The sequence below is a fragment of the Sminthopsis crassicaudata genome, chromosome 4, assembly GCF_048593235.1.
Source record: "Sminthopsis crassicaudata isolate SCR6 chromosome 4, ASM4859323v1, whole genome shotgun sequence".
In the NCBI taxonomy this organism is placed as follows: Eukaryota; Metazoa; Chordata; class Mammalia; order Dasyuromorphia; family Dasyuridae; genus Sminthopsis; species Sminthopsis crassicaudata.
The window spans coordinates 68257462-68270519 of NC_133620.1; the positions used below are offsets into that span (position 1 = coordinate 68257462).

Here is a 13058-nt window from a genome sequence, read left to right on the forward strand (position 1 = left end):
TAGGAAGACTCATCTTCCTGAGTTCAGATCTAGCCTTGGAAACTTACTGGCTGGGTGGCTGTTATAAATTCTGAACCTTACAGAGGGTGCAATTTGTGAAGAACAGGGAAGCAGTTGAAACTTTCAGTCCACTCCTGCAGAAGCAGGTGGAAATTCCATGAGTTCACAGGCTGATAGAGAGCAGACACAAGCCTTTGTTCTCTGCACTCAGTCCAGAGCTGCGGTTGGGCCCAGCCCTTCGGGTCTCAGGCTCCCTCATCCTGCCCTTACCTATTGCTCCCTGGGCAGACATCCCATATTCAAACATTAACAGGGGCTAATGCTGCTGCTAGGATGGGTCAGATAACTTGTACAGAGCTTGTAAGGCAAGCGCAATGAAGAAAAGCCACCTTCTCCTATTGACCCTGACTGGTTTATGCTGGGGGCTAGCTTAGCCCTCTTTGTCTGCTCTTTGCAGTTAGGCTGGCTCCTTCTTCTGAAAACTAATTGGCCAGTATGAAAATCTCACTTTGAGTATTTCTTACAATGACTGGGCAAGTCACTTTTTACTCTGTTACCTCAATTTCCTCATCTGTAAAATGAGCTGGAGAAGGAGGTAGCAGAGCACTCCAGTATTTGTCAAGAAAACCCCAAATGGGGTCAAGAAGAATTAGATGCAACTGAAAAATGACTGCACAGCAAAAACGATTAAGGAGAATTTATTTTGTAGGTAAAAAGCCTTGATGAGATATCAGAAAACAATTTTTACAAGGTTGCTGAATGTGCGCTTTAGTTTAGAGGGAACTAGTTTTTTTCTCTCGTTTGTCTGCTCTTTAGTTGCCATGTCCTCTTGAGAGAAAGAGGTCAGTCAGAGGACAAACCAGCTGGCTGTTTTAAATGTCTCACTGGCTTACTGGCTTAGACTTTTTTTTTTTACATTTTTAAATATAATAAAATTTGAGCAGTACACAAAAAAGCAGAAACGTAGTACAGATCCCCACTCTAGAGAATTGAGCCTTTGTTGGGGTTGGAGAGAGATCCTTTTTTGTTTTTGAAGTTCTCTTCATTTTGACTTTGGGTACACCTCTGAATTTTTTCCATTTTTATTTGATTTTTATGTATTTTTCTTAAAACTTGTAGAAGAGGGTTCCAGGACAAGTATGTGAAGGTTTGTTGTATGGAACAGGCCAGATCTAGGAGCAAAAGGGAGCAGTTTCAAAAAGGCATTTTGGTGGGCCCTAAGGAAAAATTTGGTTAGAAAACTATGGAGAAGCAAAATAGTGTGGCAGAGTGCTCCCAACCCCTGAAAAGAGGTGAAACCCTCAGGTGGAAGACACTGCCTTTTTGGACAAAGAAAAGTAACATTTTTGTTACACAAAGTAGACTCTGGGTAGAAAACATTTTTCTTCTTTCTGTCCAGGATGCTCTTATTTTCCTGTGGTTACAGGAGTCTGGTTACACTGCAGGTAATCTTCCTTTGATATCCTCATGTCCTCCTCCTACCTAAGGACAAGTGCAGAATTGAGTTTAAACATTTTTTGGTTTAAGTAGGAGAAATGCAAGCGTTAGTCAGAAGACCAGCCATGAAGTATAACTTACTATGTGGGACTAATGGCTCCTGGAGTTTTATTTCTGGGTAAGCCATAATGTTCCCTTGTTCAAACAACCAACCAGTAATTTCAGATGTGGCAGGACTAGATTATTCCCTTGAATACTTTTTACCTCTTTTGAGCTTGATTGCTTCCTATCTAGCTTTGAAAAATCACAAAGGAGACCCTCTTGCCACCCCTTACCCCCCCTACAGTTATGTGGGAACAAGCCTGAATGTGGAAACAGAGGACTTGGGTTGAATCTGAGCTCTGCTGCTTTCTAGTTTGAAACCTTGGGGTTGTCCCTTCCCTTTTCTGAGCCTCAGTTCATCCAGAAAATGAGGAGACTTGATCTGCTTGTTCTATTACAATCCTTTCTGCCTCTTAACTCTGGTGGTCACATAACCCTCTATCTCTTAGCCAGTTTACACCTTATTAGTGTTCCTTCCTGATTGCTTTCAGAAGAAGGTGAAAATGAGAGAAATGAGAGGCCACTTAAATAGCTACCAAAAAAGGTCAAATTATTATGTTGGCACTACATGATCCTTTTCTTTTCTTCCTTGGACTCCTCAGTTTGAGGTACCCTTGGACACTTAGGTCCTGTGAATGCCAAGATCCTTCTGTTTCTGTTAAATATCAGATGATTTTTCTCTTGCTGTTATTTTCCTTTGGTAATCAAGCTACTACTACTCCTGCCACCAAAGTTAAGGGTTTTTTGGTAACTTTGCCTTTTACCTAAAACCTTATTCATACTAGAGTTAAGCTAACCAATATAAATTAGAAACTTCAACTTGGTCTTATTAGCTTGATTATTGGAGTAGATTGTCCCCAAACTGTAGAATTAAAATACTGGGCCTAATCTTACCTGAAAGTTAATTATTACTATAATCTATTTGGTCATTTGTGGATTCTGCATGTTTATATTTTGTTTACTTTTTTACTTTGTTTACTTGTTTATTTGCCCACATAATACTTGAAAACAGTTTTTACACATATTTAAGAATATATATGAGTAAATGAAATATAATTTCTCATAGTGTTAAAGTACTAACTGAAAATGAGTTGCTGTAAATATTTTTAACAACAATGTAAAAAGGAGAGAAAAATTCATAGTTTAGAAGGCCAGTTGGGGAAGTTAAGAACTTTAAATCTTTTCTAGAGTTGGTCCTTCACTGACTCACTGAGTCAACTCCTTTATTTTGTTAGTTTATAGTTTTACTAAACCATGGCAAACATTAAGAATATATTTATTCAGTTATTTTAATTTGTCTTGGCTGTAATCTTAATGATGGTGTTTGTCATCCTGCCTATCAACAGGCCAGAAATGCTTGAAAATTTGTCCTAGGTGAAGGGGATGTTTCCCACAAAACAGAAAACAACTTATGTGAAATTAAGGTATTGTTGAAGTGTAAAGTATTAAGTGAGATTGAATTTGTTGAAAGATTGTTATACTTAAAACCATATATAAAAACGCAATTGGAACTCTATCAAACACCTGATAATTTAAAAAAAATTAGTATTTTTCCCCAGTTACATGTAAAAACAATTTTTAACATTTGTTTTTAAAACTTTTGAGTCTAGATTCTTTCCTTTCCTCCCTTCCCCCTTTCATTAACAATTCAAGCAATTCCATATAGGCTATACAAATATAGCTATACAAAACATTTCCATGTCATGTTGGGAAAGAAAAAGACCCCAAAAAAGCCCATCCTCAAGAAAAAAGGGGTTTTTTAATGTTTTTTTTAAAGTATCTTTCAGTCTATATTCAGATACCATCAATTCTTTCTCTAGGTATGGATAATGCTTTCATCATAAGTCCTTCAGAATTATCTTTATTTCCTACTTCCTTTTTAATTGTTTTTTTTCTGGCTATACATGTATATTAACTTTTTAAATACACATTTCTTTTTGAATCATGTTGAGTGATATTGTATTTATGAGAATAGTTAAGTCATTCACAGCTGAATCATCTTAAAATAGTTATTTTGTACATAGTACATTTCACTTTGTATCAGCTCATGAAAGTCTTTCCAGATTTTTTTCTGAGGGCACCCTGTTCCCACAGTATTTCATAATTACATACCACAATTTTTTTTAGCATTTCTCCAATTTATGGGTATTCCCTCAATTTCCAATTCTTTGGCCCTAGAAAAGAGTTGCCATAAATATTTTTTGTACATGTAGATACTTTTCCTTTTTAAAAATCTCTTTTGAGATACAGACCTACTAGTAGTATGGCTAGGTCAAAATAACTCTTTGGCCGTATTTCCAAATTGTTCTACTAAATGGTTGATCACTTCACAATTCCACCAGTAACGCAGTAATGTCTCAACGTTTCCACATCCCCTCCAACATTTGTCATTTTCCTTTTCTGTCTTATTAGCCAATCTAATAGTAGGTATTTGGTAGAACATTTGCATTTCTCCAATCAGTAATGAGTTAAGCATTTTTTTAAATTTGGCTATAGATTACTTCATCTGAAAACTATTCTTATCTTTTATTCATTTATCAATTAGAAAATAGCTCTTTTATAAATTTGACTGATTTCTCTATGAAATTTATCAAAAGAAATGAGGCCATCAAAGAAATTCATTTCAATTTTTTTCGCAATTATACTTGATAACTCAAATACCTAATCATTAAAGGCATATTTATTGCTGAAGTCACTGACATGTTATACTTATTCAAGATGGAAAGGGTGAAAACCTATTGAATAAGGACATTTTAATAATTGAAGAAAACACACCAAAAATGCAAAAGGGAATAAATCAGGTTGTTATTTTGACAATTGCTGCCCAAAAGTCAGAAATCAAAACTTTTTAAAAAGTTAATAGAATGCTGTGTTGGGGATGGGGGGGGAACCCCAATGGAGAGAATTCTGGATAATGAATAATCAATGTATTATTTAGGTTGGCCAACAATCAATAAATCTATGGCCATGGATTTCTTTTAGTAACCAACAACTAACCCATGGAGAACCTCAAAGCTTTAAATTGTTTTTTTGATTGTTGCTTTTTTTTAATTTTTGTTTTTGTTTTTTTGAAGAGGAATGCCATTGACTAGTAAAAATCAGCCCTGATTGCTGAACATTTAATGAGAGTAGAAATCTTCAGCTCCTTTTGTTGAGAAGAAGGCATGATAGTGAGATTTAGCAATTTCAGCAGTCTGGAGGGGGGGAGGGTTTCTGTTTCCATCCAGACCACTTTTAATTGTTTTTCTTTTCTTGAGCTGGCTTATCCTAAACTTTAATGGAGTAAAAGGACAAGGACTTCTCTCTTGCCCCAGAAATAATTTATCCAAATTGAATTCTATTTATACTCCAAACAGAAGTTAAGTCTCCTAGTTGGGTGATAGGGTCCTGCCAAGATTGAAGAGCAACTTGAGGACCAGGGCAATTTCATTAATCAGGCATGTCTTTCCAAAACTGACTTTTACAAGGACTGGCCTTAAATGAGGAAATAAAGGAGAAAAGTCTGAATCCCAAATTAATAATTGTTACTAATATAATAGCAAAATAATCTCAGTAAATATATATAATACACACTTGGTATATTGTAGATTTTGTATATATAATCTTAGAATAGATATTTATACAAACATTTCAAATAAGGACTTAAATATTTTAAGTTTCTCAATACTTCTTTGGGGAGTTTTGAATGACTTTAAGGAATAGGAAAGATTTAATTATGTTGAAATTTTTGTCACTTTGTTTTCCTTCTCTCCATATTGAATTTCTCTTATTCTTCATTCCATTTTTAAGCTAGGCTCATAAGACTAAATCTGAAGCAAAATGCTCATTTCTGTGTCCCACATTTTAGGAGAAATATTTATGGCTGGAAAATGTTTAGAAGAAGATGACTAGTAAAGACCTACTCTGTGGCTCAGAAACCTACCTAGGATTTTTGTCTGCATTGATGGAAGAAATTTCCACATTGTTGAAATTAGAGATCTCTCCTATATATGTATGTATAATGAGAAAGGCATACTATGAGGGATGATAAAACTACAAAGATTAAAAATGATATTCTCTATCCCTGAGCTTAAACATATAATATTAATGAATTCCTGTTGAAGTCTAATAGTCAATTTAAGAATAATGAACGAAGCATTTGCTTAATGTTACTGTTAACTACTAATTCCTACAACTATTTCTAAATGGAAAAATTCATACTTTGTTAATTTTTTGATTTAATATTTTTTCCAGTTACATATAAAACAAATTTTATTTTACATTTTTTTATTTTTGAGTTCTAGGTTCTCTCCTTTATCTCCACCCACAATTAAGAAACTACATGTGAAATTACGCAAAATATTTCCATAAAAATCATGTTGCCAAAAAAAACCCTAATGAAAATAAAAAACCCTCAATATAAAGTTTAAAAAAAAGAGAAAGAGAAAATGTTTCAATCTATATTCAGATACAATCAGTTCCTTCTCTACATATGGATAATATTTTTCATAAGTCCAGAGTAGTCGTGGATCATTGTATTGCTGAAAATTGAAAAATCATTTGTAACTGGTCATCCCAAAACATTGCTGTTACTTCGTATACAGAACATTTCACTTTGCTTAAGTTCATTTTTTTTCTGAGAGCATCCTTCTCATTATTTTCCATAGAAAAATGATACTCTATCACAAAGATATCTCAATTTAGTGAGCTATTCTCCAATTGATGAGCATCCCCCTCAATTTCCCATTTATTTTTTTTTGTCCTGAGTAAGAGAGCTGCTATGAATATTTTTGTACATATAGGTCATTTTTAAAATCGTTTTTAGTGTTTTCTAATTCAATGGATATGTATGAATTTATAGATTTTTTTTTGCCTGTAAGAATCTTTCATATTATAGCAAATAATATATACAACATATATACATATAAGTATATATAAAATAAGTATACACAAAAGTATATATATACATATATATGTATGTATGTATATATATATGTATGTATATGTATGTATATACATACATATATATATAATACATTTATACCAGAACAGTTTCAAGTTAAAATCAGTTCTCCTATGTATCCACAATGGCTATAAAGTCTTAGGAATTTGGCCTGTGCTCTGAGGCCTAAGAATGCCCATTATCTGAAGATATTGAATGATACCTAGACCACAGTTGGACAAAAACCAAACAGGCCCATAGTCAATGCAGTATAGGCTGGGTTTCCTAACACTTCCAAAGGCCATCAGTATGTGTGGGGAATCTTCCTAACAGTCAATTTTTTGTTATCCATGTTAGCAGAGTCAAATTTTGGTTATCCATGGCACAGAATTTTAAGAACAGACAGTACAGAAATGATTTGTTAGGAATGCATATGATTTTTTAAAAATAGGCTATTTCCTTAGCCTAATTCACAGAAGGAGATGATCTAAAAAATTGTGGTGTAACAGAGAGGTCAGCTTCTAACTAAAAAGAAGAAATCATTATGAATTTATAGATTAATTGGAGCATGACTATGAGTTCCCTCTATGTTTGAGAAATGAGGCTTTATCAGAGAAACTTGCTTTGACAATCTTTTTCCAATTATTATTACTAACTGTATTTTCCCCCACTTATTCTTCCTTTCCTTTTACCTTGTCACTCTTCAAAAGGATTTTGTTCCTAAGCACTCCCTTCCTCAATGTGCCCTTTCTTTTATCATTTTCCCCTCTTCCTATATCCCATTCCCCTTCTATTTTCCTGCAGGATAAGATAGATTGCTATACCCATATTGAGTATGTATGTCATTAGCCATGTGAGCCAATTCTGATGAATTGCCTGCCATTGTAAAAGCTTTTTCTTGCGTTTTTTTAAATGGCAGATAATTTGCACCATTCCACTTCCCCCTTTCTCCCAGAATATTCCTCTCTCACCTCTTAATTTCATCATAATTGTTTTATTTTAAAATTTATTTATTGCTATCTTTTATTTTTACATAACTTTCATTTCCAAATATGTACCTCCTAAAACCTTACTCAGCAGCAAAGTGTCATCCTTTATAATAAAAGATACCAAAGAAAGAGAAGGGGGGAAAAAAATCAGTACAGAAAGACAAACCAACGTATCCGTTAAATCTAACAAAATAAATGTGATGTTTCCACTTGTGCAGTTTACTGCCATATCAGAGAAAGGAGGGGAATGCATTTTCTCATTTCTGCTTTTGGATTAAGCTTAGTCATTATTATACAATGTTTTAATTTTAAGGTTTTGTTGTGGTTGCTGGTCATTCTTTTTACATTGTTTTAGCTATTGTATAACATTGTTTTATTAGGTCTGCTTACTTCACTTTGCATTAACTCACTTCCCGTATTTCTCAGAATTCTTCATATTGTTTCTTAAGCACATTAACATTCTATCATTTATTTACCATGGTTTATTTAGACATTTACCATGGTTTATTTAGGCATTTCCCAACTAATGAGCATCTACTTTGTTTTTAGTGCTGAAATTTTCACTTTATGAGAAAATGTCATCTCTTATTTCTCCAAAATTTTTGCATTTCTTGTTTTAGGGCAGAGCAATATTCTATTGTATTTAAATGCCACTTTTATTTAGCCTTTCCCATTAATAGCCACCTATTTTGTTTGTTTCTTCAGAGTTAATTCTTTTTAATAAAGAGTTACATAGAATATGCCAAGCTAATTTGGTATATTTCAGTTTACTCGATCTGCTTCATCAGATAGCAGAAATCTTGTATAAAGTAATATAAAACTATTGAATTGCATATGAAAGTATAACATCTTTAGGTGTTAGAACATCTTAGTTTTGTGATTAGAAGCCTTTAGAGGCTTTATTCAAAGGAAAATCAACAATTAAAAAATATCCTTATTGCAGAATTGAATAAACATTTTTGACAAAATAACTGCTTAGGATCATCATCATCATCCCAACCAAAATTGGTTTCATGTCACAAAAAAAAGAATAACATATAAGCTCTCAAAGCATCTTTCATTAGGCACTAATTTGTATGTTTATCTTGGAGTCAGAGAATCTGAAAAGCTTTATAAATATCCAGTTACACAATTATATCAACCCTCATGTCAATTTTCTTTTAAGTAATCCAGCTCTAAAATTGGTGAACTAATGAAGTTTGCCAGCAACTTGTATAAATTGTATGCTGAACTCTTTTGGTTGATTTCTCAGTTGTCGGCAAATAGCATGGTGAAGTTATCAGTAATGAGATTGTCCCTGAAAAAGAAATAGCAACAGTTAGGAAGTTCAGAAACTCATCAGCAAGATTGAGGAGACCATTCAGAAGATCGAGATAACATGTTCCCATCTATACTGGGAAGATTCAACAGATTGTAATGCTTAGCATATTGATACTCTGTGTAGAGATGCAGAGTTGATAACATTGCTCTGAAAGTATATGCCAGTAATATGACAGAAAAGGAAAATTATAGATATTGGAGGATATGAGAAAATTGGAATACTTATCTATTATTGTTGGAGTTGTGAACTGATCCAACCATTCTGAAGAACAATTTGGATTGGAACTATGCCAGAAGACTATAAAATTATCACATACCTTTTGAGTCAGCGATACAACACTGGGTCTGAATCCCAAAGAGATCATAAAACATGGAAAAGGACCCACATATACAAAAATGTTTATAGCAGATCATTTTGAGTGGTAAAGAATTGGAAATTAAGGGGAAGCCCATCAATCAGGGAATAGCTGAACAAGCTTGGTATAGGAATGCAATGGCATACTGTTGTGCTATAAGAAATGATGAGCAGGTGGATTTCAGAAAAATTTGGAAAAAATTAGGGTGATGCTGAATAAATGAGCAGAGAACTAGGAGAACATTATGCACAGTAACAACATCATACAGTGAACACCTTTGATAGACTTGACTCTTTTCAATAATTTAGTCATCCAAAACAATTCTGAAAGACTCATGACAGAAAATGATATCTACATCCAGAAAAAAAGAACCCTGGAGTCTGAATGCAGATTAAAGCATAATATTTTCATAATATCTTCATTTCTGTTTGTTTCTTCCTTATGGTTTTTCTTTTTTGTTATGATAATTCTTTCACAACATGACTAATGTGGAAATATTTTTAATATTGCTGTACATGTATTACTTATATGAGATTGCTTGCCATCTTGGGGAGGAGGGAGAAATGGGAGGGAAAAGAATTTGGAACTCACAATTTTTCAAAAATGAATATTGAAAATTACCTTTACATGTAATTAGAAAAAATTAAATACTGTCAAATGGGGAAAAAAAGTACGTGGCAGAATTCAACATCAAAGACTCATGAAAGCTATGAATTCATTTTATTTGTTTGAATAATAGCTTTTATATTTTCAAAATATGTGCTAGTTAGTTTTCAACATTCACTTTTGCAAAACTTTGTGTTCCAAATTTTTCTCCCTCCCTTGTCCCTATCCCCACCCTAGGCAGCAAATAACCCAGTATATGTTAAACATGTGCAGTTTTATACATTTTTCCACATTTATGGAAATGATAAAGAAAAATCTGATCAAAAAGAGAAAAAAATTAAGCAAACAAACAAAAAAGGTGAAAATACTATGTTGCAATCCACATTCAGTCCTCTCTTTGGGCTCTCTCCATCACAAGTCTATTAGAACTGGCTGGAATCACCTCATTGTTGAAAAGACCCAAGTCCATTGCAGATGATAATTGCATCATCATCATCTTGCTGTATAGAATGTTATCCTGGTTCCATTCACTTCACTTAGCATTAATTCATATAAGTTTCTCAGACTTTTCTGAAATCATCCTGCTGATCAAATTTCTTATAGAACAATAATATTTCATAACATTCATATGCTATAACTTATTCTGCCATTCTCTAACTGATGAGCATTCACTCAGATTCCAGTTCTTTGCCACTGCAGAAAGGGCTGCCACAAACATTTTTGTATATGTGGGTCTCTTTCCTTTTCTGATCTCTTTGGGATACAAGCCCAGTAGAGAGACTGCTGGATCAAAGGGTATGCACAGTTTGATAGCATTTTGGGCATAGTTTATGGATTCATTTTAAAAACTATTCAAAAAATTTGACATTACTTTCTAAATTAAGTTTAGGCCTGAATTATGAAATGTTTTGAGAAATGCTGTTTCAACAAAATTGGTATCAAATGTACAGCACTAATTATATAATCTCATAACTTCCAGTAAAATATAAAAAATTAGATGCTTTATCACAAGAAAGTAAAAATGCTTAAAAGTATTAATGCTGAAAAATATTTGGTTAGAGAAAGAACAAAAGTGAAAAACTGGAATTTTAAGAGTTCATACACAGAGAAATTGAGCATATGTTGCCTATTTGAAATCAGTTTTAATCAGAGAATATGTCCAAAGACTTGTTAACTTTACCATAAGCATTAACTATAATTTTATGATAAATATGCCACATGAAATAGGAAAATGCAAGAATTATCACTTGTTAATGAAAAATTGACATAATTCTGGACTAACCAGCTTAAATCCAAAAATATCAATTTCAGATAATTTAGTATGATTCTCTTCATTTCTTATTCTCAATAATTATGATAAACTAGGTTTTAAATAATAAAATAAGGCTGGCTAAGGAATAGTTGGTAAGCCTTCTATACTTGTTCATTTGTGAGTTACATCTACATTTACATATCCAGTGGAACATTAGCTCCTTGATGACAGGGCATCTTATTCAAAAGAAAGGATAGGAAAAATGGGCCAAGGAAGGTAGGTAATACTATATATTAGAAAGGTATATTTATATAATGAAATAGGACATCATGCTGGAGAAGATCATGTAAAGAAAAACCACACTTTCTCATCAGAATATGCTACCAATACATTTGGGCAGAAACGGGGAATAGATCACAAGCCTGGCAGATTGGCAAGGTAGAGGAGTAATAGGAACCTTCTATATTCTACATCTATATTGGTATTCTCACTCTCTCCCTAAGTAGAATGACTAGCTTTTTTTAACTTGCCATAATGATAATTTCATTCTTCATAAAGTGGAGAAACTAACAAGGGGAAATGATATTTTGGATCTGATTCTCAGGGAGGAATAAATTGCTTGGGTATAAATACTAGGAACCTTAAAGAAAGTGCTCACCCCCTCCTAGAATTTGATAGAAGAATAGTGGGACATGAACCCAAGATTTTGAGAGATCAGATTTTAAACAGTCCAGAGGAAGGACTAGAGTATGATCCCATAGAATAAAAGTATAGATTTTAAGGATGAAATTCTGAAGAGACAAAGGGAAATGATTTGGATGAGAAAAACCATTATCTGAAGGTTATCTGAAGAGATGGCTGTGGATACACAGGAGCTCACAAGCCAACTTAATTTAAAAAAAAAAACACAAGGGTAAGTAACAAGTGTAGCACAATACGGTAAGAAGATCTGTGAGAGTGCTAAAGCTCAGAATGATCTGATGCTAATTAAGAAAGGTTAAGAAAAAGGTCTTGGGGTGGGATTGACTATTGGGAAAAATCTTAAAGAACAGGACTGCTGCTTGGGGTGGATGGGACACTAGTAACTTTTAAGAGAGAAAAGGCAAAGTTGCTCATTATTATTTTGCTTCTTTCTTCTCTGCCAAGGACAATGACCTTTGGATGGGAAAGGACAGAACAAAAATGGCTAATAGAGAATTGATACCCAAGATAAGTAAGGAAATTATAAAACAGCGCCTAGCTGCCCTTGATGAATTCAAGACACCTGGCCGAAATAAACTACATCCTCAGGTACTGAAAGGCAGATGCAATAACTGAACCACTGATATTTGATAGGTCATAGAGAATGGAAAAGTAATTATAGAGCTAAAGAAGGGCAAAATGATGTTCTAATTTTCTACAAAGGGCATGGAGTTATAAGCCAGTGAACTTGACTTCCTTCCTAATAAATTTCTAGAAACACTTGTTCAAAAAATAGCATACATCCAGGAAAGGAAGCAGTGATCACAAAGAACCATCAGTGTGGGTTTTCTCAAGAATAAGTCATGCCATACTACCATTATTTTCTTTGTTGAAAAACTGGTAGATGAGGGAAATGCTGTAGCTAGTTTACCTAAGTTTTAGTAAAGTGTTTGCTATGTTATTTCATATTTCTACTGTGAAAAATGGTAAGATGGAGATTGGAAAAACTGGTTTAGAATTACAATTTAGAATTGGTTAATTGGACTACAAAAAGTAATCATTAACAGTGCCTTATTTACTTGGAAGGTAATATCCAATGGAATGGTCTGCTATTTAACATTTTTTTCAGCATCTTGGATAAAGATATCTTTGGCATGCTTAACAAATTTGTAGATTGAGACCATGAGAGCTGAGAACACAGCTAACAATAGTTGATAACATTAAAGTCCAAAAAGATCTTAACAGCCTACAGCATTGAACTTAATTTAATAAGAAGGCTTTTAATAGAGTTAAATGTAAAGTGTTATTTAGGTTCAGAAAATCAGTTTTAGAAGGCAGAAAAAGGAGAACATGTCTGAAACAGTTCAGGCTGAAAGCTCAAGATGAGTATAATA

General features: G+C 33.5%; 1 protein-coding gene across 4 annotated transcripts in view; it reads left to right on the forward strand.

Moving 5' to 3' along the window:
* The window catches only part of TDRD5 (tudor domain containing 5), a 57493-nt gene that overhangs the window by 32885 nt on the left and 11550 nt on the right, over positions 1–13058 (forward strand). For all 4 annotated transcript variants that reach the window (XM_074308491.1, XM_074308494.1, XM_074308492.1 and 1 more), the window contains one exon: positions 12130–12273. In XM_074308491.1, coding sequence (XP_074164592.1) covers positions 12130–12273 — 144 coding nt within the window. The remainder of the gene's footprint in view (positions 1–12129; positions 12274–13058) is intronic.